The sequence below is a fragment of the Herpailurus yagouaroundi genome, unplaced genomic scaffold, assembly GCF_014898765.1.
Source record: "Herpailurus yagouaroundi ecotype Mexico unplaced genomic scaffold, PumYag 160, whole genome shotgun sequence".
NCBI classification, from domain to species: Eukaryota; Metazoa; Chordata; class Mammalia; order Carnivora; family Felidae; genus Herpailurus; species Herpailurus yagouaroundi.
This window is the reverse complement of record NW_024412401.1, coordinates 5,453,266-5,478,293: the sequence shown is the minus strand read 5'-3', so window position 1 is coordinate 5,478,293 and position 25,028 is coordinate 5,453,266. Positions and strand designations below refer to the sequence as shown.

Here is a 25,028-nt window from a genome sequence, read left to right as displayed (position 1 = left end):
CACATTTTTAGTTATTCAAAGAAAAGTTGGGCAATTCAAGTTCCTGTAGTTCCTTCTGTACTGATATTCTACGAAACTCCATGTTGCTGTTTCTTAAACATTTATCATCCCACCTACCGAAGTAATGCTATCTTATGCATTCAAAGATAATATACAGTGGTAGTATCTTATCACACTGATAATATACTAAAGTGAAAGTTTATACATAATAGCAAGGCAACTGGATTTGTAAGGTTAATAAACAATAAGTGATATATCCAAAATGAGCTTCTGGCAGTAGTTCATAATAAAGTCATAAAATGAAAGGTGAACTCAAATATCTGTAAGTCATATAAAATCATATTTTCTACTAATTCATAAGGAAAATATAATGTATACAATGTTTTCTGTTTCTCTGATATTATTCCATTAGGGAAATCAAATTTTTCTTTTCTTTTTTTAAAAAAAATTTTTTTAATATTTATTTATTTTTGAGACAGAGAGAGACAGAGCATGAACGGGGGAGGGTCAGAGAGAGAGGGGGACACAGAATCTGAAGCAGGCTCCAGGCTCTGAGCTGTCAGCACAGAGCCTGACATGGGGCTCGAACTCACAGACCGTGAAATCATGACCTGAGCCAAAGTCAGACGCTCAACCAACTGAGCCACCCAGTTGCCCCTCAAATTTTTATTTTCAATAACAAACTTCTACTTAGAATTAGTGAAAACTGTTTTTATGTCTTTTTCCAGAAATCAAAGAAAGAATTGTATTAATATGAATAGACTCATTGGGGCACCTGGATGGCTCAGTCGGTTGGGCGTCCAACTTCAACTCATGTCATGATCTCACGGTTTGTGGGTTTGAGCCCTGTATCTGACTCTGTGCTGACAGCTCAAAGCCTGGAGCCTGCTTCGGACTCCACATCTCATTCTCTAACTACCCCACCCCCACTTGTGGTCTTTCCCTGTCTCTCAAAAATAAGTAAATGTAAAAAAGTAAAATCTTTGAATATACTCATCATAGTATTCAGCAAACTATTATACATTATAAATTGTCTGCACAAATGTTTTTCTGCCCAGACAGTACTCTTGAATAGCTAAGACAGAGCTATCTTTCTCTAACTTTCAACATACGTCTGACACTCAGACAACACTCAATTGATATTTTTTGAATGAGTAAACCTGGTGGATATAATCTGCTTTAGCAATGGCTATACATTTCTGAATCTCAAGGTCCTGTTTCCTTACAACATTTGGTATCCTCTAGACATCCACACCTAACGATAATAAGGTTCCTCTAGATATACATTAAGAAGGTCCTAGGAGCACCCATTGGCTCCGTTGGTAGAGCACATGACTCCTGATCTCAGGGTTGTGAGTTTAAGCCTGTCATTGAGTGTAAAAATTACTTAGAGATAAATCTTAAAAAACAACAACAACAACTTTAAGGTCCTAGAATTTTCATTAGTTACCTTAACTTAAACTCTATACACTGGTTTTTTGGGTGCCTTATATATTGCTTTGTCTCAAAGTAATGATATAAAACAGAACTGATGTTTGAAAAAGAAATCAATAAGATGTTCAGAGCTGAGATACTAAGAGCCTAGACAGAGAGATTGGAAATTAAGGAAAAGAGGAATTACTCGATCTGAGTGACACAGCAAAAGAGAAAGTGACTGAACTTGGAATTGATTTTCTGTTAAAAAAGAGACCAAACAGTATCTTGATTACCTTCAAGATGTGAAATTTAGAGAAAAGGAAGAAAATGGCATGCTTGTGGTAGTAAAATAGTTAAGTAGTAAATAAAACTCACAGGAGAAGCCATTAAGTTCTATAAATATTATACTGAATTTGAAGAGCATTATAGACATGAATTAGAAATGCCAACTAAATGGATATAGAAAGATATATAAAAGAAAAAGTCCAAAGAAAAAGATATAAAATGGTTAAGAGACTTCATTCATGCATAGTAAGAAAAATGCAAGTTAAAAATACCTCAGGATATCATTTTATATCTTTCAGAAAATGAAAAAGACAAAAGTTTGAAAACAATGTGATAGCCAGGATATGGGGAAAACGGGCATCTTCTTACATTGCTAATATAAATATAAACTGGCACAATTTGGGAATACCTGTCACAGTTACATTTGTATATATGTTTTGATCTAGTCTGTAAGTCTATTGCTATTTAACAAATTCCCCCCAAATTTAGCAGCTTATAATAACATGGAAGGACTGACATCTGTCATGATGATGAGGAGCTCTACTGACCCATTCCCCAGTGAAACTGGTGAACATTATTTTAAAACAGTCACTGACAACTTCTATAATGGTCCTATGGACAAATAGCAAATGAAATATCTTTTCAACAAAATCTACAAAAATTCAAAAAGAAAGGCAACCGTTTATGGAAATCAAAAGGGAAAGAATTGGGAAACTCACAAGTATGAGGATATTACACATTCTTAAATAAACAATGGGTCAAAGAGGAAATCAAAAGAGAAATCAGAAAATACTGAGACGAGTGAAACTGAAAAAAAAATCTCAAAATGTGAAATATAGCTAAAGCAGTGTGTAGAGGAAAATGTATGGCTCTAAATATCTATATTAAGGAAGAAGAAAGGTCTGAAGTCAATAGCCTAATGTTCCACTTTTAGTGAAAAAATAAGAGCTAACTAAATCTAAAGCAAGCAAAAAGGAGGAATAATAAAGATTAGGGAAGATAGTAATGAAATAGAGAATAAAAAAGCAATACAGACAATTAATGAAAACAAGAGCTATTTTTTTTAAAAAGATTGAACAATAAAATGGACAAGTCTTTACCTATATTGACCACAATAAAGAGAGAAGTCTCAAATCATCAGAATCAGAAAGAAAAAAAAGGATATTCCTATCAACCTAATAAAAACAAAAAGGATTCTAAAGGATACTATGAAAAATTGTATGCCAGCAAATTAGACAACTTAGAAAAAATAGACAAATTCCTAAAAAGACACAAATTTCCAAAACTGACTCAAGAAAAAAGTAGAAAACCTAAACTCACCTATTCAATTAGCAATAAAAAAAAATTAACCACAAAGCCTAGGACTGGATTGGTTTACTGCTGAATTCTATCAAACATTTTTTTAATCAAACATTTAAAGAACAACTAATACCAGTTCTTAAACAACTCCTCCAAAAAGAAAAAAAAAAAGAAAAAAAAAAACAAAACAGAAGAATAGGAAACACATTCCAACTCATGTTTTAAGGCCTGTATTACCCTGATAGAAAAAACAAAGATATCACAAGAAAAAAAAAACACAGACTAATATCTCTTATGAATAAAGGCACATAATCCTCAACAAAACACTAACAAACAAAATCCAATAACATATCAAAAGAATTATACATCATGACCAAATGGAATTTATCCTAGTATTATAAAGTTGGTTTAACATCTGAAAATCAATTAATGTAATACATTGTATCAATAGAATGGAAAACAAAAGTCACACAATCATCTCAATATACACAGAAAATACATTTGACAAAATCCAACAACCTTTCATAATAAAAGCAAGCTAGGAATGTAAAGAACTTCCTAAAATTGCTAAAGAACATCTATGAAAACCCTACAGACAACATTATACTTAATAGTGAAGGGTAGGATGCTTTTTCCTTATCAAGAATAAGACAAGGCTTAAAAAAAAAAAGTAAAACAAGGCCATTGGCTCTGGCCTCTTCCATTCAATGTACTGAAGTTCTAGTCAGGGCAAGCAGCCAAGAGAAAGAAATAAAAGGTATCAAGGTTGAAAGGAAGAAGCAAAACTATCTGTATTTACAGATGATGTGATCTTGTAGAAAATCCTAAAGAATCCACTAGGGGCACCTGGGTGTCTCAGTCAGTTATACATCTGACTTCTGCTCAGGTCAAGACCTCACCATTAGTGAGTTCCAGCCCTGTGTTGGGCTCTGTGCTGACAACTCAGAGCCTGGAACCTACTTCGGATTCTGTGTCTCCCCCTCTCTCTGCCCCTCCCCTGCTTGTGCTCGCTCACTCGCTCTCTCTCTCTCTCAAATTAAAAAAAAAAAAAAAAAAGAATCCACGAAAAAGAAAAAATAGAATGATTCAACACACTTGCACGTTATGAGATCAATATGCAAAAATCAATTGTAATCTACACAGTTACACTAATCTGAAAATAACATTAAGGAAACAATTCCATCTACAATAGAATCATAAATAAAATACTTAGAAATAAATTTATCCAAAAAAGTACAAAACATAAACTCTGAAAATTATAAGACATTGTTGAAAGAAATTTTAAAAGACCTAAATAATTGGAAAAATGTCCCATGTTCATGACATAGCAAACTTAATATTGTTAAGATGGCAATTCCCCCCAAACTGATCTACATATTCAATACAATCCTATCAAAATCCTAGATCACTTCTTTGTAGAAATTGCTAAACTGATACTAAAATTCACTTGGAATTACAAGGAACCCAGAATAGCCAAGACAATCTTGAAATCAAAGAACAAAATAGCAGAACTCCACTTAACTGATTTCAAACTTACTACAAAACAACAGTCATCAGGACAGTATATCACTGGGACAAGAACAGACATAACAGATTAATGGAATAGCACTGATATTCAGAAATAAGCTCATGCATCTACGGTCACCCAATTTTTTAACAAGCGCAAAGCCCATCCAATGGGGGGGGGCGGAAATAGTCCTTTCAACAGGTGCAACTGGATATCCACATGCAAAAGAATTAAGTTGCATCCTTAAGTCACACCATTAACAAAACTTAAAATGGATCAAAGACATAAATGCACTGTTACCAATGTTTGTAAGGAATGGAATGGAACAGCTGGAGACAGGGGTGAGAGGGAGACTCCTCATTGTACATTCTTTAACACTTTTAAAATGTTGTGGCGTCTGGCTGGCTCAGTTGGTTAAGTGTCCAACTCTTGGTTTAGGCTCAAGATCATGATCTCATGGGTTGTGAGTTCCAGCTCTACATCAGGCTCTGTGCTGACCCCATGGAGCCTACTTGGGATCCTTCCCCTCCCTCTCTGTCTCTCCCCTGCTTGCACACTTTCTCTATCTCTCAAAATAAATAAACTTAAAAAAAATTTTTTAATGTTGAACACATAATCATATGCCCATATTACCTAATCAAAATTATGTATTAAAAAGTTACAAAAGAGGGGCACCTGGGTGGCTCAGTTGGTTCTGATTTCAGCTCGGGTCATAATTTCACAGTTTGTGGGTTCGAGCTCCACATCAGGCTCTGTGCTGACAGCTCAGAGCCTGAAGCCTGCTTCAGATTCTGTGTCTCCCCCTCTGTCTGCCCCTTCCCTACTCACACTCTGTCTCTGTCTCTGTCTCTCTCTCAAAAATAAATAAACATTAATAGAGAAAAACTAACAACTATAAAATCACAATTTTTAACTCTTAATGAAATAATAAATTCAGATCATCAGTGTATACTAAAATTAGGTGAAATGTTGATGGAGAAATGAACACTTGCAGGGCACCAATAGATTATTACCTTTACTTTCTGGATTACATGTTGGCCCTAAGGTAAAAGTACACCTTTACAATGGAGGGGTCAGACTGTCATTACCTTAATGTACTGACCAACATTATCACTACTGAAAGTGGCACAATCAGATAATATGCGCTTTCATTTGAGATATACTATGAAGTACATAAAAATATTTGTGCCAAAAAAGTTGAACCTGAATATAATCAAGCTTCAGATTTACCTTTCAGTTTACAATAAAGAGGAAAAGTTAAAATGACAACACAAGGAAGCAATCAAGTGAATCCAGACTACAAGACCTTCTAAAAGACAACTAATAACCATGTTCATTTAACAAAATGATGCCATTAAATAGAAAGAATACAGGCTGTTATAAAGTGACTAAAGAGACATAATCCACTGATCAAAGTTATCACAAAAGGATCTGGATAAGACACAATGTGCCTTTTGACATGATGTAATAAGTATTATATAATAATACCTAAGAAGATCAGACCTGAATCTGAATAACACTCTAGGTGTAACTACAAGTTTATGATACTTATAGGGTACAGAATATTACAATCAGAAAAACCCAAAATGCGAGAAACTCTATAGGATAAATAAACCAACTTATTTATTTTTTAATGTTGTGAAGAGAAAGACAGAAGAGAAGGATATGGAATCTATATATTCAGTGGGAAGACTATGTTTGGATCCTCATAAGAACAAACTACCTTTTTATTTTTATTTTTCTTAAGTTTATTTATTTATTTTGAGGTGGGGAGGGGCAGAGAGAGAAGAAGAGAGAATCCCAAGCAGGCTCCATGCTGTCAGCACAGATCCCAATACAGGGCTCAATCTAATGAACCATGACATCACAACCCAAGCCAAAATCAAGAGTTGGATGCTCAACCAACTGAGCCACTCAGACGCCCCAGGAGCAAACCAACTTTTTAAAGAAGTATGAGACTATTCCAGAAATCTGAAAACTGACTGGGTATTTAATTGTATTAGGGAATAACTAGAGAATTCTAACTATGATAAAGATTCCATGGTTATATTAAAAAGAGCCCTTATCTTTTACAGACAAAGTTAACTCTCATTCAAGGACTTAGAATCTGTGAATTTGTCTATTTGCTAAAATTCATTTGTACGCTTACAACCAATACCCATGGCATTTCTCAGTCATTTTCAGGCATGCCCAAGGCAGCAAAAAAAAATTTAAGTCGCCCAAACCACATGTTCCCAGCTGAGGTTAAACAAGGGGCCATTCTGTTTCAGTTCTCATACCATAAACAAGTGTTATTCTCACTTTAGTGCCAAATTTTTCACAATTTTACACTTTCTGTTGATGATTTCACTGTTACAAGTGATCACCAAGCATAGTGGTTAGTGTTCCTAAACACAAGAAAATTGTGATGTGCCTCATGAAGTAAAGAATGTATTAAACAATCTTTGTTCAGGCATGAGTTATACAGGCTATCATGAGTTCAAAGGTAATGAGTCAACAATACATATTAAATGAGATATCTTCAAAGAGAAATAGACATAAAACAATGTTATATGTTGACCAGTTGACAAAAAGTTGTGGCCAAAGTTCACAGGAACCTAAACCTTTATTTCCCCAGAAGTAGTGGTCCAGTGTTGACTAATTCAATGTTTGCAATGACTTTATTGAACATAACTGCTGTGAATAACAAGAACTGACTGTCAACACTTATGTAATTGTGGATAAAATAACATGATGTCTGGGATTTGCTTCAAAATAATCCATTAGCGGTAGAGGGAGCAGGGAAGCAGAAGGAAGTAAGTTTATTGATAAAATAATATTGGCCATGTGTTGATAATTAACTCAACCTGGGTGGTGAGTAAACATGGGAATTCATTAATATATTACCTCTGCCTTTGCATCTAACTGAAATATTCCACAATAAAATAAAACACATACACACAAATATGTGTATAAGCATACCTCGTTTTACTGTGCTTTGCTATACTGTGCTTTGCAGATATTGAGTTTTTCACAAATGGAAGGTTTGTAGCAATCCCATGTCAAGCAAATCTATTTGCACCATTTTTCCAACAGCATTTGCTTACTTCACATCTTTGTGTCACATTTTGGTAACTCTCGCAACATTTCAAACTATTATAATTGTTTGGGGGCACCACGGACCACATGCAAATAAGATGGCAAACTTAATTGATAAATATTGTGTGTGCTCTGACTGCTCCCCTGACTAGCCATTCCCCTATCTCTTTCCCTCTCATCAGGCCTCCCTGTTCCCTGAGACACAGCAATATTGAAATTAGGCTAATTAATAACCCTACAGAGGCCTCTAGTGTCCAAGTGAAAGGAAGGGTTGCACATCTCTCACTTAAAATCAAAAGGTAGAAATAATTAAGCTTAGTGAAAAAAGGCAAGTTGAAAGCTGAGACAGGACAAAAGCTAGGCCTCTTGCACCAAAAAATGTTAGCCAAATTGTGAATGCAAAGGAAAAGTTCTTGAAGGGAATTAAAATATCTACTCTAGTGAACACACAAATGATAAGAAAGCTAAACAGCCTTGCTGCTGATATGAAGAAAGTTTTAGTGGTCTGGAGAGAAGATCAAGCCAGCCACAGCATTCCCTCATGCCAGAGCCTAATCCAGAGGAAGGCCCCAACTCTCTTCAATTCTGTGAAGGCTGAGAGAGGTAAAGAAGCTACAGAGAAAAAAACTGAAGCTAGCAGGGATTGGTTCATGAGGTTGAAGAGAAGAAACCATCTCCATGACCCAAAAATGCAAGGTGAAGCAGCAGGTGCTGTTCAATGTACAAGCCCAGCAAGTTATCCAGAAGATCAAGCTAAGAGAATTAATAAAGGTGGCTACATTAAATAACAGATCTTCAATGCAGACAGAACAGCTTTGTATTAGAAGATGATGCCATCTAGGACTTTCATAGCCAGAGAGAAGTCAATGCCTGACTTCAAAACTTCAAAGAACAGGCTGACTCTCTTGTTAGGGGCTAATGCATCTGGTGACTTTAAGTTGAAACCAATGCTCATTTACCATGTTGGAAATCCTAGGGCCATTAAGAATTACATTAAATCTACTTGTCTATGCTCTATAAATGGAACAACAAAGTCTGAATGACAGTACATCTATTTACAACATGGTTTACTAAATATTTTAAGCCCACTGTTTTTAAGCCCACTTCTCAGAAAAAGATTCCTTTCAAAACATTACAGCTCATTGGCCATCCACCTAGTTACCCAAGAGCTCTGAGGGAGACATACAATGTTTTCATGCCTGCTAACAAAATATCCATTCTGCAACCCATACATCCAGGAGTCATTTCAACTCTCAGCTGCCATGGATCATGGTTCTTCTGATGGATCTGGAAAAAATCAACTGAAAAGCTTCTGGAAATGACTCACCATTCCACATGCCATTAAGAACAGCCATGATTCATGGAAAGAGGTCAGAATATCAACATTACCAGGAGTTTTGAGAAGTTGATTCCAACCCTCATTGGATGACTTTGAGGAATTCAAATTCAAGACTTTTGTGGGAGGAGTAATTGCAGGTGTGGTAGAAATAGCAACAGAACTAGAATTAGAAGTGGAGTCTGAAGATACGTTTGAACTGCTGCAATCTCATAATCATACTTTAAAATTTTTTTTTAACGTTTATTCTTTTTTTGGGACAGAGAGACAGAGCATGAATGGGGGAGGGGCACAGAGAGAGGGAGACAGAATCGGAAACAGGCTCCAGGCTCTGAGCCATCAGCCCAGAGCCTGACACGGGGCTCGAACTCACGGACCGCGAGATCGTGACCTGAGCTGAAGTCGGACGCTTAACCGACTGCGCCACCCAGGCGCCCCTCATAATCATACTTTAACAGATAAAAAGTTGCTTCTAATGGATGAACAAAGAAAGAAGTTTCTTGAGTGGTTCTTGGTGAAGATGCCATAAGATTGTTGAAATAACAACAAAGGACTTAGAATCTTTCATAAACTTAGTTTACAAAGTAGCAGCAGGGTTTGAAAGGATAGACTCCAATTCTGAAAGAAATTCTGTGGGTAAAATGATATCAAATGGCATTGCATGCTACAGAGAAATGTTTTAGAAAGGAAGAGTCAATTGATATGGCAAACTTTATTGCTGTCTTATTTTAAGAAATTGCCACCACAACCTTCAGCAACTACCACTCTTATCAGTGATCAGCCATCAACACCAAAGCAAGACCTTACATGAGCAAAAAGATTACAACTCAATGAAAGCTCAGATGATGGTTAGCATTTTTTTAGGAATAAAGTGGTTTTTTTGAACCAATAAAGTATTTTAAATTAAGGTATGTACATTATTTTAGACATAATGTGATTGCACACTAATAGACTATAGTATAGTATAAACATAACTTCCAAACCCACAACATCTCCAAGGTATCCCTGTACACAGACATCCCACAAAAAAACTTACCAGAAAATTATAATAAAGTGTCAAAAAGTTTAAAAAGTTAAAAAAGTTGCAGATCGGCATTTTCCCAAAAGGGTATTGACATTTGGAACAGTATGATTCTTTAATGGAGCAGGATTAACCTATTCGTTTCAGTATGGTTAGCAATCTCAGCCTACACCACTATGACAGCAGCAGCACTACTTGAAACTAACAATGCAGGCAAAGATTTATCCAGAAGGCCATTCATCACAGCATGATCATACGATTTTTAAAAAAATAAAATAATCTTGGGGCGCCTGGGTGGCGCAGTCAGTTAAGCGTCCGACTTCAGCCAGGTCACGATCTCGCGCTCCGTGAGTTCGAGCCCCGCGTCGGGCTCTGGGCTGATGGCTCGGAGCCTGGAGCCTGTTTCCAATTCTGTGTCTCCCTCTCTCTCTGGCCCTCCCCCATTCATGCTGTGTCTCTCTCTGTCCCAAAAATAAATAAATGTTGAAAAAAAAATTAAAAAAAAATAAAATAAAATAATCTTAATGTATCAAAACAAGACACCGGTTAAATATAAATATGGTGTATCAAAATAAAAATATATTGTAACCAGTAAAAATGATACTGTACTTCCACTTAAAGATGATTAGGGGCGCCTGGGTGGCGCAGTCGGTTGAGCGTCCGACTTCAGCCAGGTCACGATCTCGCGGTCCGTGAGTTCGAGCCCCGCGTCAGGCTCTGGGCTGATGGCTCAGAGCCTGGAGCCTCTTTCCGATTCTGTGTCTCCCTCTCTCTCTGCCCCTCGCCCGTTCATGCTCTGTCTCTCTCTGTCCCAAAAATAAATAAATGTTGAAAAAAAAAATTAAAAAAAAATAAATAAAGATGATTAACTTGGTGAAGATGATACTGACTTCCACAAATCACATTGAATTGAATAAATACCTATCAGCATGGAAAATAAGAAAAGGGGCCAAAATTGACCATAAATGTGAGAAACATTGGAAAGACAGAAGGATGTGCTCACAAACCCAGAGAAGAAAAATCAAATCAAAATCTAAATGATGCCTACAGTGGAAGAGGAAGATGCTTTTTCTCAAAGATGCTCAAAGAGACTCTAAGTACCCAATTAGTAAATACAGAGAACAGAAGCCCAAAGTAGTCAAGAAGACTAATAAAGGAACCATTTATCAAAAAGCTGAGTCTCTCACTCACTTGAAGCATTTGCCTACAGCAAATGGCCAAAGATGACTTTCCTTAATCAAAAGAAAATCTTAAGTCTTAAGTTTGAAAGGGCCCACCAAAGGCTGAGAAGGTTGGATTTTTTAAAAACCCAAATTAATAGCTGATATTGAAATTTTACTATGTTACATACAAAGAGACTATCTTGAAAGTTTAATTTAAGCAAGCTACCTAGAAAAAAGAATCATACTTACACTGGATCACAAATACACTTGGTAGCATCTCTACATGCTAAAAGAAGATAACAGAGCTATACTTTCAAAAATCTGAAGGAAATTATGTGGACATAAAATTGCACATTCAGCTAAACTATCAATCAAGCATAAGGACAAAAGAAAGACATTTTCAGGCATGTAAGGAGTCAGAAAGTGACTTGTGCATCCTTTCTCAGAAATAATGTTGAAAACATAACCCAACAAAGATATGGGATACCAGGAACTGTGGAACAAGTCCAAGAGTACAATGAAAAGGAAATCTAAGGTAATAGCTATGAGTAGGTGTAGAAAGCAAATGGTCCAAATTCATACCATAAGCCAAAAGGCTCAAGGAAGAATGTCTTAGGCTGTTAAACAAATACAGACATTCTTTATGATAAGAAAGCAGAAAAGAAGGACTATTAGAAATTCCAAGGGGAAAAATGTTGTCTAGGAAGATCAAGGCACAGATATTAAACAGACTTAAATGTAACATTATTTGGGTAACCAGTGGACTATACAAAGACAGTGTATTTGACTTTGATTTTGAGAATATTCTTTTTTTGAAAAATAAAGATTCAATGGTATACCATTTTTCCTTTTTCACAAGTCAAAACATACTACATGGTTCTCTAGGAACTAAATGTTCACATAATTATAAAGTTATAAATGCCACTTATAGGCTTCCAGTTTCAAAAGTCAACTCAAATTTCAAAGTATCTCACAGTATGACCTATGAACTACAACATCAGAATTATCTGGAGAGCTGTTTTTAAAAGACTTCTAGGGGTGCCTGGGTGGCTCAGTTAAAAAAAAAAAAAAAAAAAAAGAAGCATCCGACTCAGGTTCAGCTCAGGTCATGATCTCACAGTTTCAAGTTCAAGCCCTGCATTGGGCTCTGCACTGACTGCAGAGCCTGCTTGGGAATCTCTCTCTCTCCCTCTCTCTCTGCCTCTCCCCTGCTCATGCTGTCTCTGTCTCTCTCAAAGTAAATAAATAAACTTAAAAAAAAATTTTAAGACTTCTGGACCTCATTGCTAGAGATTCAGTAGATCTAGGGAAAAATCCCAGAAATCTGCATTTTAATAAATTCACTAGGTATAGCTTAGGCACACTAAAATTTTGAGAATCATAGCTGTAAAGTAATAATCTCCAAAATTTCCCATTATATATCTTATCAGCATAGGGCTTTTGAGTATACTCACAAAATATATGTGCATTTATTTACAAAGTGTGTATATATACTTTTGTATGTGTATTATGTATATTAAAAAGTAGAAATCTCGGGGTGCCTGGGTGGCGCAGTCGGTTAAGCGTCCAACTTCAACCAGGTCACGATCTCACGGTCCGTGAGTTCGAGCCCCGCGTCGGGCTCTGGGCTGATGGCTCAGAGCCTGGAGCCTGTTTCCGATTCTGTGTCTCCCTCTCTCTCTGCCCCTCGCCCGTTCATGCTCTGTCTCTCTCTGTCCCAAAAATAAATAAACGTTGAAAAAAAAAAAAAAAGAAAGTAGAAATCTCAAAGGGTGAGAAAGAGGACTCAACAATATGTTAATATTTCTCTCTCAACCAAGAAGAAAGTGAAAATTAAAGACAGTTTTAGTTAGTTTAAAAAATAACAAATTAGAAAGCTGAAATATACAAATAAAATGAGAGGAGGATAATGAAAAAAATCACAGAAATTACTACTGAAGTCCCAAGAATGTTTCTTCTAGAAGGCTTATTTGGCTAGAAAACAGAATGCAACTGAGAGTGATCACATTTCATCTCAAGGAAATAATAAGGTACTTCAACAAAAGGCTTAATTCTGATTATCGAAAGGGAAAAACTGATTGATGAATGAGACATATAAGTAACATGAAGAGAAGGTGAATATACTACTTTAAGAGTCCACAATAATGGAGAATGGTAAAACTGTACATAGATATCTATCACAGATTTTTAAAAGTCAAATTCCAGACAACACTGGAATGATCCTAGGGCCAGACATACCAAAGGTCAAGTTATCAAAAACTGATATTCAGATTATATAATCATGATTCCAATAAAGACACAGGAAACGGCATCCATCCATATGCTTAGCTTCTCATTTAGGAAATGTACTGAAATCCATTTAATACGAAAGCAAGTGTTTTAATTGCTATGCTAAGCATCATGGGACTACCTTACACCAAATATTTGGTAAGGAGTACCCAGCATCACTCTGCTATTTCTAATGACCAAGGAGAGGCCCAGTAATATACAGTTAAATCAATGAGCATCCCCTACAAGGTAATACAGAGTGCTAAGCGAAATCCCTCAGCCTACTCCAGATTACTTTATTCTGGCAAGGTCATCCCAGGCTTTCAGGTACACAATGCAATTACCTTAGGGGAAAACTGAGCCATGTCTAGGAAGGATCATGTCTAGAAAGTTGTCAACAGAGGCAGTTTCAGATACTTCTCTAATTTCAGGTACTTTCAGGTACTTCTCTAATTTTTAAAGTTGTGTCATAATAGCTCAACACACCGACATAAACAGACACACACATAACACGCACACACACAATGTCTAAGTCACACTTTTATCTCTTACCTCCAAACCTTCCAAATACATCAGAATATAAGTAGGAGATATGGCCTATTTATATTTATTAACTGGTACCCCTTGAAATAAGTCCAATAATTATTAATATCATGCTTCACATTCATTTGGAAATAAAATCTCTTTAGGGGCCTAATGCCAAGTTTTAATAATAAAGCAAAGCAAATTCAACAAACCAAATACTCATGAAAAAATTACTTGGAAGCTCACCGTTCTACAACCAAACTGACTGCTTGTGTGACATCTGGGTTTGTCACCTGGAGACGTTTCCACAGAGACCATACAAATTCTTTATCAGCCTTAAAGAAACAAAAGACATTTTTAATGCATTGCTTTGTAGCTGTATCAGAGAAGATACTACATTAAATTTTAAAATGAAAAATGTTTCTTGATCTCTAGTTCTAGAACTATAAAATAGACTCTTGAAAACTGTAGCAGGAAAGCTTTATTTTAAGAAGTTCTTACACTGGTAACCCACATTCACTTCGACTATTTCTACCACCCACACTTCAGGGTATAAATGATGGAATGCTAAATATCAGTTATTTTGCTCTAAAAGGGAATTGTTCTCTATTTACAGCTCCATTTTTCAGCTCCCCTTTTCAGCAAAATTCCTTGGAAGAGTTGCCTATAAACACAGTCTCCACTTCCTCACCTCATTCACTCTATTACTTCTTCCAGTCAGATGTCCCTCCCTACTATGATATTAAATTCCTTTTTTAAGGTCCCCTATGTAGCCAAATCCCATAAACAATGAGCAATTTTAGTCCTTACTGCCTAGGTCCATTGTCATCAACTATGGTTGAGAGTTAGGAATCACTTTAGGGGAAGTTTTTAAAAATAGTGATTATCGGGGCGCCTGGGTGGCGCAGTCGGTTAAGCGTCCGACTTCAGCCAGGTCACGATCTCGCGGTCCGGGAGTTCGAGCCCCGCGTCGGGCTCTGGGCTGATGGCTCGGAGCCTGGAGCCTGTTTCCGATTCTGTGTCTCCCTCTCTCTCTGCCCCTCCCCTGTTCATGCTCTGTCTCTCTCTGTCCCAAAAAATAAAATAAAAAACGTTGAAAAAAAATTTTTTTAAATAAAAAAAATAAAAATAGTGATTATCTATGGGGCGCCTGGGTGGCGCAGTCGGTTAAGCGTCCGACTTCAGCCAGGTCACGATCTCGCGGTCCGTGAGTTCGAGCCCCGCGTCAGGCTCTGGGCTGATGGCTCAGAGCCTGGAGCCTTTTTCCGATTCTGTGTCTCCCTCTCTCTCTGCCCCTCCCCTGTTCATGCTTTGTCTCTCTCTGTCCCAAAAATAAATAAACATTGAAAAAAAAATTTAAAAAAAATAGTGATTATCTAGAGATTCTGATTTAATTGGTTTCGGGTAAGGTTCAAGCACCAGTATTTTTTACAAGTTCCTCAGGTGATTCTGTACACTCAGGATTAAATAAGAACCATTGCTCTAGGGGACCTCATAGTTCCATGGTTTCATGTATCAACTCTACACTAAGGACTTCCACATTTCCCGCCTTAGCTATTTCCTCTACCCCTAGGTGCAGACTCCGATTTCTAACTGCCTACTCAATAATTCCATTTGAATACCTAATAGGTATCTCAGATTTAACTTATCCAAAATAAACTTTTTGATTTCCTACTCTTTCACAAACCTACTACTATGCATCTCAGAAAATGACACCACCATCTAGTCATTTCTTCAAAGGCCTAACACCTACAAGTCAATTCTGGTTGCTCTCTTCCTCGTATTTCCTATCCAAACCATTAGTAAGTTCTATTACCTACAAAATATATCCCATTCTAGTTCAGGTCAACCTCTTCTCTTGCCTAGCCATCTACGATGGTTCCCCTAGCCTCCTTATAGCTCAAAAATCTCCCCTGCATTCCCATCAGATTAGGAAAATAATCCAAACTCTGTATCAAGGCTACAAAACCCCACATTCTCCGGCCCCATACACACCTCCTCAACCTCATCTATCACTCTGTTCATTCATCATTCACACTAGTCTTTTTGCTCTACTTGTACCAGGGCCTTTGCACATGTACCATCCATCAGATTTTCATGTATATTATTTCCTCACTTCATTCAGGTCTTTGCTTAAATATCACCTCAAGAGAAGTCTTCTCTACTATATTTGTAGCCACCGAAACCTTTAAGTCTTTGATAACCCTTTGCCCTGATTAAATTTTTTCACAACACATTTCATTTTATAATACTATATTTGGTTGTTTGATTGGTTAAGTTTACTTGTGTGGCAGATATCTTTGTGTCTGTGTCCATCATCCATTCTTTCCTTCCTATTAGAAACCATTTGGCTTTTTGCTGACCAATTAAAAGAATTAAAAGACAGGCCCCTCTTACCTATGGGTATATGACTAAGTTCTGCCAACAAAATATAAGAACTATTGCTAGAAATCTTAAAATTAGACTTATGTCTACCAAACGTGTTACAAATAATTTTTCTCTTGTATGTTGTTGCATATTTACTTATGATGAAGCATTTCAGAAAAGGGTAAGTTATTAGTTTTATATATTCAAATGTATCCATCTTTCCCATTATGGCTTAATTACTTTATGTACCAATTTTTCTAATCAGCCTTCTCTACTCAGAGATTAGAAATGTATCTACCGGGGCGCCTGGGTGGCGCAGTCGGTTAAGCGTCCGACTTCAGCCAGGTCACGATCTCCCGGTCCGTGAGTTCGAGCCCCACGTCAGGCTCTGGGCTGATGGCTCAGAGCCTGGAGCCTGTTTCCGATTCTGTGTCTCCCTCTCTCTCTGCCCCTCCCCCGTTCATGCTCTGTCTCCCTCTGTCCCAAAAATAAATAATAATAAAAAACGGAGAAAAAAAAATTAAAAAAAAAAAAAAAAAGAAATGTATCTACCTATGGGATGCCTGGGTGGTTCAGTTAGTTGAGCATCTCACTCCTGAATTCAGCTTGGGTCATGGTCCCAGGGTCATGGGATCAAGCCCCACGTTAGGCTCTGTGCTGTTCATGGAGCCTGCTTGGGATTCTCTCTCTCTCTGTCCCTTCCCCATTTGCACATGCACACGCACACTCTCTCTAAAATTAAAAAAAAATTATGTACCTATACTTTCTTCTAAAATTTTTGTTTTCCTTTTTTAATGCTCAAATCTTTGATCTACTTTATTTACTTGTTTTTAAAGGACTTTTGACAGTCTGAGTAGAAGAGACTACTACCTTTCCTAAACAGTCCTATATATATCATGCTTTACTTTATACCTTTAGAACCAAGAATTTAGAATTTGGGTATTAAAATAATTTGGGTTGGGACACCTGAGTAACTCAGTTCTTAATGAAGCGCCTACTGATTTCAGCTCAGGTCATGATCTCACGGTTCCTAAGATGGAGCCTTTGGTGGGGCTTCACACTGATAGCACGGAGACTGCTTGGGATTCTCTCTCTGTGTCTCTTTGCTCTCCCCCATTCTCTCTCTGTCCCTCTTTCAAAGTACATAAATAAACTTAAGAAAGGAAAGAAGGAAGGAAGGGAGGAAAGGAGGGAGGGAGGGACAGAAGGGAGGGAGGATTTGAGTTAAAGACAAGAAATGTCACTATATAAATCACATGTCGTAACCTGCCTAGAAGAAAATATAAACTACGCAACAAAATGTGCTCTAATATCTCTCGTTTTAAAAGGTATGCTGAGGAAATAACAATATCCCTTCAAATAAATATTATCTAGAAATTTATCTTACAGCTCCCTTCAAAACAAAATAGGGAAAATTTACATGTATTTTCACCTCAACTTTTCTAACTAAAATATTAAGAAAGGTTATTATTGGGGCACCTGGGTTGCTCAGTCAGTTAAGTGTCTGACTTCGGCTCAAGTCATGATCTCATGGTTTGTGGGTTCGAGCCCCACATCGGGCTCTGTGCTGACAGCTCGGAGACTGGAGCCTGCTTCGGATTCTGTGTCTCCCTCTCTCTCTCTGCCCCTCCCCTCCTCATGCTTTGTGTTTCTCTGTCTCTCAAAGATAAATAAACGTTGAAAAAAAATTTTTTTAAAGAAAGGTTATTAAGTAAAAATATAAAAAAGTAGGTTTTCTTTAGTTACTTCCACTTAAATAAGTTACTTCCACTTAAATAAGTTATGACTTAATAACAAAGGACTTAGCTCTAGCACAGTTGAAGAGATATAGCAAGAAGTCAAAAAATATCTGATGAAAAACAATCTTTACATCTTAATTTGTACATTTTTTCTCTTTTTCCCATTGTTGATAGTTAATGGTTATTTCACATCTCCTGTTCTATCTTCACCAAAGAGAAAGTAACAACAAATTCTTTCTTTTTTCTAATTTACAAATTTCTAAAGTTGTTATTATTATTTTTTTTAATTTGTGGTCAGCAACGGTATTCAGATTCCCTTTGTCACCTAAAAACATTCAAATGTATAAGTGATAGTTTATTTGAAAAAAAAAAAAGCAAGTTCTTTTGTAAGTAATAAAATGTTATAAATGGATTGTGAGACTACCGTATTAGTTTTGTGACTTTTCCAGTTATTTATTTATCTAAATGGTTATTTATTTATTTTGAGAGAGAGAGCAAGCAAGGGAGGGGCAGAGAGGAGGACAGAGAGAAAATCCCAAGCAGGCTCCACACTGTCAGCACACAGCATGATGTGAGGGGCTTGATTTCACCAACAATGAGATCATAACCTGAGCCAAAATTGAGTCAGACAATTAGCCAACTGAGCCACACAGGTGCCCCAAGTTTTTCAGTTATTTAAGGCTGTATAATCTTCAATGTGGTTTATACCTTAAATTACTGAAAAGACCCTCTTTCCCATGCAAGAATAAATAAAGCGTCCCCCTAAAAACACAAAACTAATTGCCAAACTATTCCAGACATTATTAAAACAGAAAACTATTGCCAATCATATCCTCTTTATAGTTTCCCTTCTTTGGGGCACATAAATAGGTCCTTTTAAAATAATTTTAAAAAGGGGCACCTGGGTAGCTCAGTCAGCTGAGTGTCCAATTTGGGCTCAGAGCATGATCTCACGGTTCGTGAGTTCAAGCCCCACATTAGGCTCACTGCTATCAGCCTGTCAGCACAGAGCCCGCTTCAGATTGTCTGTCCCCCTCTCTCTGCCCTTCCCCTGCTTGCACTCTCCCAAAAAACAAAACAAAAAGTTTAATTAATTAATTAATTAAAAATAAAGGGGCACCTGGGTGGGTCAGTTGGTTAAGTGTCTGACTTCAGCTCAGGCCATGATCATGTGGTTCATTAGTGTGAGCCCCAGCACTGGGCTTTCTGCTGTCAGCACAGAGCCTGCTTCAAGAATCTGTCTTCTCTCTCTGGCCCTCCCCCACTCAAACCTTTTTTCTCTCTCTCTCAAAATAAACATTTAAAAACTCATAAATTATTTATTCTTACTCCATAACTTTGACACAGAATCAAGTAATTTAAAATTTAAATTAGGGATACCCAGCTGGCTCAGGCAGAAGTACATATGACTCTTGATTTGGAGTTGTAAGTTCGAGCCCCACATTGGGTGTAGAGATTACTCAAAGAAATAAACTTTTAAAAATAATTTAAATTTAAAAATCCTACTCCTCATAAAGTTTATCAAATTCAGCCTATGAAAGAGTTGACTAAATGCTTGGAGATCTGAATCTAAATGATCTTAGTAGTGTATTGGTCTTGACTTTCACTTATCAGCTGACATGGAAATAAGTATCAACTTTACAGACACAGACATCCAAAACTTTTGTACTTTTTTGTACTCTCCCAGCACCTAGTTTACTGTCTGGCAACATAATAGGAGGAATGAATTCTACTGGAGGAATGAATTCAACAAACATGAAAACTATTTCCTATATTTAAATAAATAATTTGCCTATCAGAACCCAGGGAAAATAATGAAGTAAGTCTAATTACAAAATGTGGCACAAAGTAGTCTCTCAATAAATTATTATTGTGTGGGGCGCCTGGGTGGCTCAGTCGGTTAAGCGTCCAACTTCAGCTCAGGTCATGATCTCGCGGTCCGTGAGTTCAAGCCCCGCGTCGGGCTCTGGGCTGATGGCTCAGAGCCTGGAGCCTGCTTCCGATTCTGTGTCTCCCTCTCTCTCTGCCCCTCCCCCGTTCATGCTCTGTCTCTCTCTGTCTCAAAAATAAATGAAACGTTAAAAAAAATTAAAAAAAATAAATTATAATTGTGAAAAATAATTGCACAAAAAGAGTCACATACTAAAATACAACTACTAACACTGGTGAGGATTCTAATTGTAGGTTCTTAAATTTTTTTTTTCTTTATGAATGACTGGACAAGTTTTCAAAACACCTAAAAATCTAACAAAAAATATAACTGGCTAACTTCTCTGGTTATATATTCTTAATTCTAACATCACATACTTCATTAAACTTAGTTTCATCATTAAAGTTACATTAATAAACATATATTTCATTTCTTTCTTTCTTTTTTTTTTTTTTAGTAAAGCCTACATCCAACCTGGGGCTTGAACTCACAAACTGGAGATCAAGAGTCACATGCTCTGAGGAGCCTGGGTGGCTCAGTTGTTTAAGTGGCCAACTTCGGCTCAGGTCACGATCTCATGGCTTATGAGTTCAAGCCCCACGTCGGGCTCTGGGCTGATAGCTCAGAGCCTAAAGCCTGTTTCGGATTCTGTGTCTCCCTCTCTCTGCCCCTCCCCTGTTCACACTCTGTCTCTCTCTCAAAAATAAATAAAACATCAAAAAAAAAAACTTTTTTTAAGAGTCATATGCTCTACTGACTGAACCAGCCAGGTATCTATCTATCTATCTATCTATCTATCTATCTATCTATCTATCTATAATTTAAATGCCCTAAATAATTTTTTACCTTAAATTGATTTAGAGGTTTAGTGAATATTTTTGGATGCTACTGAAAAAGGAAATAAGCTTTGAGATATACATACATACGTCACACTCAAATATATATGTGTGTGTGTATATACATTACACATATATAACATTACTTTTTCTCTTCTGGTATTCTACAAGTGCTGATAAATGTATATATACACATACTTGCAATATACTGAACTGCAAATAGAACACATTCTTGTCACAAGTAGAACACATTCTTAAAATAATCAAATTAAGAGTATAGTAAAGGTGGATTCTAAATCAATGGACAAAGCATAAATGTCATGCACTTAAAATTGTTGTAGCACCCTTGTAATTTCATTAGGAAGAAGCTACAGTGGGAAGCTCATGTCTTATCCTCAGTAAGTCCAGTACAGACAGCTTTTCTCTCCGCACTGAAGTTAATCATGTTTTCTTTAGCTACGCATTATATGTATGTTGCTTGCTAATCTGAAGCCATATAAAAAAAGCCTTTAATATTATAATCACATAGAGTTGGATGAGAAACATTTGGAACTGAGATAGCCTTCTTATACATGCTTATTCTGAGTAATTCCAGTGGGGTGGAGTGTCACATGGAACCACTCAAACTTTCTTTTTCTCCACCAAGTACATATAATTGAATTCCTATAAGCTAAATGTGGAAAAAGAACCAACTATATGAAGCCACTATTTATGACCAGAGACTAATTTGCAGGATTCTTTTCCCCCAAACTATACATTTGACCCATTAGTGTGTCAAATTAATTTAGTAGATCTGAGCAGTATTTTCTTAAAAAGTGTTAATTTAAAAGAAAAATCAGTGTTCATGGTGAACAATTAGGGCAAATATTTATGAAATTCTAGTTATGCATATGTTGTGCACACTTACTAGGTTAAGGTTAAAATGAACTTATTTTGGGTTGCGATTTTTGAAAGGTTTGAAAAACAGGGTTAATACTATATATTCTTGGGTAATGTGATTTATAGCTAAAGAAGTAGAACAAATCAAAAGGTGTAAAAGTGAATTTTAATTACTTAAATGCTTTTTTATAAAACAGTTGGGAATTCAATTATTATTTCTCCTAAGTTTCAAACTGTGGTTTGACCACAGTTTTGAATGGGATACTGCCAATCTCATCTCACATTACTGGAATGCCTATGATCATCTAACAGGGACAATATTACAAAAATCTCAAGAACCATCACTCTAGCCTAATTATGACCATCTCTATTCTTACATCTAGGCATCTACAGTGCCTAGAGCACTTTAATCATCTTCCTAGGCCATATATGTCCAAGGTCACAAGGGCCAACACCGTATTTGAAGCTACATTTTTAAAGAATAGGGAATGGAGGGGCGCCTGGGTGGCTGAGTGGGTTAACCTCTGACTTCAGCTCAGGTTATGATCTCGCGGTTTGTGGGTTCGAGCCCCACATAGGGTTCCATGCTGACAGCTCAGAACCTGGAGCCTGCCTCAGATTCTGTTGCTCCCTCTCTCTCAGTCCCTCCTTCACTCACACTCTGTCTCTCTCTCTCTCTCAAAAATAAACATTAAAATAAAAATTTAAAAAAAAAGAATAGGGAGTGGATTTGGGGGTGGGGGTCATTGGGCTGTTTCCAATAGAGTGAGTTCCTTACTCAAGTCAGTTTTAAAAAGTAAATATTTCAGCTCCTTAGCCAGCTGTAACTATGGCATATAGAGAGAGGGAAGGGGGAAGAGTATAGAAGTTATGGGCAAATAGCATCTTAGATTAGGACCTGTTAAAGTAACAAAAGCCTTTATCATGGGTTAACATCTTTAAACTATCCAAAGGTGAGGTGTGTAGATGACAAAATGTTTTAATTCACTGGTGTGTCTTATTTGTTGCTTTGCTCCTTATCCAGTAAAGAACAGAAAATCCGAAAATGACAAAGAAACAGTCACATAGTATTTCCCCAACTTGTTTAAGCAAATGTATATTCAATTTGAACAAGACTGTCCTGTTTTTACAGCCTTGACTCCATCAGCAAGGACCTACAAAAGGAGCAAAAGAATCCAATGGAACAAACAGAGAGAATGAAAATCATGAATTTTTACTAATCTAAACTGATGACACTGTTCATAGTCACCTTGGTTTTTAGTAGTTCCTAACTGGTTCTATCTTGAAGACAGAGTGACTCAAACATCTATTGTTGAGTGAAACCCCAGCATTTATATCTCCCAACCCTGTCTAAAGGTTCTGGTAAGATCAGAGAAGAGATGGTGGTAAGGATGCAAAACTAAACTAAAATCAAACCTCTTTGAACATGAGTGCAGTCAAGCTATCTTTAATAACTCTACAAATAACAGGCAAGTAATTCAACAGAATCGATTTAGGAAATGCTTTTCACTGGCAACATGATATGAAAATCAAATTTCTCTTTCAAGGATACAGAATTAGTATAACTGATTAATAAACATCAAGCATCATCTATTATGTGTGAAAGTTCCCACCCCAAGACTCCCTATAAATTACTGGCCTGTGTTTACAACTTAAGTTTAACTTGACTTAAGAACAAGTGTGGGATTGAAAATTAAAAACAGGTTCTTTCACCGATGGATTTTATTTTAATAGAAGTGTTTAAACTTTCCTGTTCGATGTATCAACTCGTGGACTGCACTCCACTCCTCTCCAAGTACCACTAACAGTCACAACCAAGAACTTGGGCTTCTGGGGGGTGAGGGGGGTGCGACTACACGTTTTGGTGGCATTCAAGTGAACAAAACCAAACCCGGGCGCCGAGGCGAACCCTGCCCGGCCGGGGAGGAGCGGGAGCCCCTGGTCAGGGAGCGGGGCGCTGCTACGTCCCCCCAGCACTGAGCAGCGGGCCGGGCTGGGTGTGGAAACCGGGAGGCAGCGCCGCCGGACGGAGATGGGTGGGTCCCCAACCCGCGCAGCGACGCAGCCTAAGGCAGAGGGAGAGGGGCGCGCCTCCCCATCGGACCGGCCCCGGCCCCGCTGTGTAGGGGAAAGGCCGGAGGACACCTCGATACCTGACACAGGGCCAGCTCCTCCTTTAGGCTGCTCAGCTCTTCCTCCAGCAGCTGCGTCCGGGTCACCATCGCCTCCTCTACCGAGATGCCCTCTAGTCGCTTGGACCCCATGGGCGAGCTGAGGAGGGGAGCCTGAGCCGGAGCTGCCCCCCCTGGTCCCCGCCAGCATATATCGTTTTTGTCCACGACGCCCTCCCGCACTGCATTCGCAAGACCCGAGGCCTCGCTGCGCACTGCGTGTACCACAGCTCCCCGCCCAACACGTGGGGACCAGGGACCCAACTGTCGCGCTGGGGGCGGAGGGAGCGGGGAGGGAGGCGAGCGCGCCGCCATGGCCGCGGCTGCTAACGGGTCAAGTTCCCTCTTGGAAACTCCACCTCCCCTTCCCCATCCTGGCGAGCCCCAAGCTGCGAGCCGCGCATGCGCGAGACTTTTCCCGCCTTGGCGCGCGGGGTCTCGCGCTCGCGGATCCTGGCCAGCTTTCCGCGGGCCGCGCGCCCGGCGCGAGCGTTAGGCTGCGCACGCGCCGTGGCCCAAGGGGTTAGGCCAGAAAGCTGTGCGCGCTACCCCGACGTGCCGGGCCGAGTTTTCAGTTCCCATCGCCACGCCTTCTCGCCCACCTAAAACCCTACCCGCCACTTAGCGCCTAGCTTACATCCCACCTCTTAAAGTCTTCCTTGACAAGCCCCTAGCCCCAAATGATCCTTAACTGTGAATTCCTTCGCCTTCAAGGCCCCTGCCAACTCGTTTGTCACGTTTCATTGACCGCCCTGGAGTGTTAGTTACACAGCTAATCTCTCCAGCGCTGTTGTAAACTCCTTGAGGATCAGGGAATAAGTTTTACACTTAAGTGTTTTCTTCACACCCTTTAGCAAAACTGCTTTACGTACAGCTGACATCCAGCTGAGTGATGTCAGGGAGATGTGGAAAGCCTTGTGCTGAGCTGGGACTATCAGGCGGATTTCCCATTTGAATTACGATCCTTTGCGCACCCTTTGTCTTTTGCTTTGCAAGAGACATGATTTCCTTTAAGTTTTTATGGCAGCTTCTTTTAAGCAATTGGCTGACTATCAGAGCGAGTGTGACCCACACTGCCCCCCCAGTTTGGGTCCTTGGACCAATATGAAATCAGTAATTCGAGCTTGGTTAAAGAACTGAGATCAGCTTTCTGTGGCTCATCCTCTGTCTCCCTCTCCCTCCCTCTCTCCCTATCCTTCTCCCTCTCT

General features: G+C 38.3%; 1 protein-coding gene across 2 annotated transcripts in view; it reads right to left on the bottom strand.

The window, feature by feature from the left end:
- The window catches only part of CNTLN (centlein), a 315,169-nt gene extending 290,970 nt beyond the window's left edge, over positions 1 to 24,199 (bottom strand). For both annotated transcript variants that reach the window (XM_040481333.1, XM_040481334.1), the window contains exons 1-2: positions 23,803 to 24,199; positions 14,145 to 14,233 (exon numbers count right to left, since the gene is read on the bottom strand). In XM_040481333.1, the coding sequence (XP_040337267.1) occupies positions 14,145 to 14,233; positions 23,803 to 24,135 (422 nt within the window). In that variant the 5' untranslated portion in view covers positions 24,136 to 24,199. The remainder of the gene's footprint in view (positions 1 to 14,144; positions 14,234 to 23,802) is intronic.
- Positions 24,200 to 25,028: the final 829 nt, after the last annotated feature.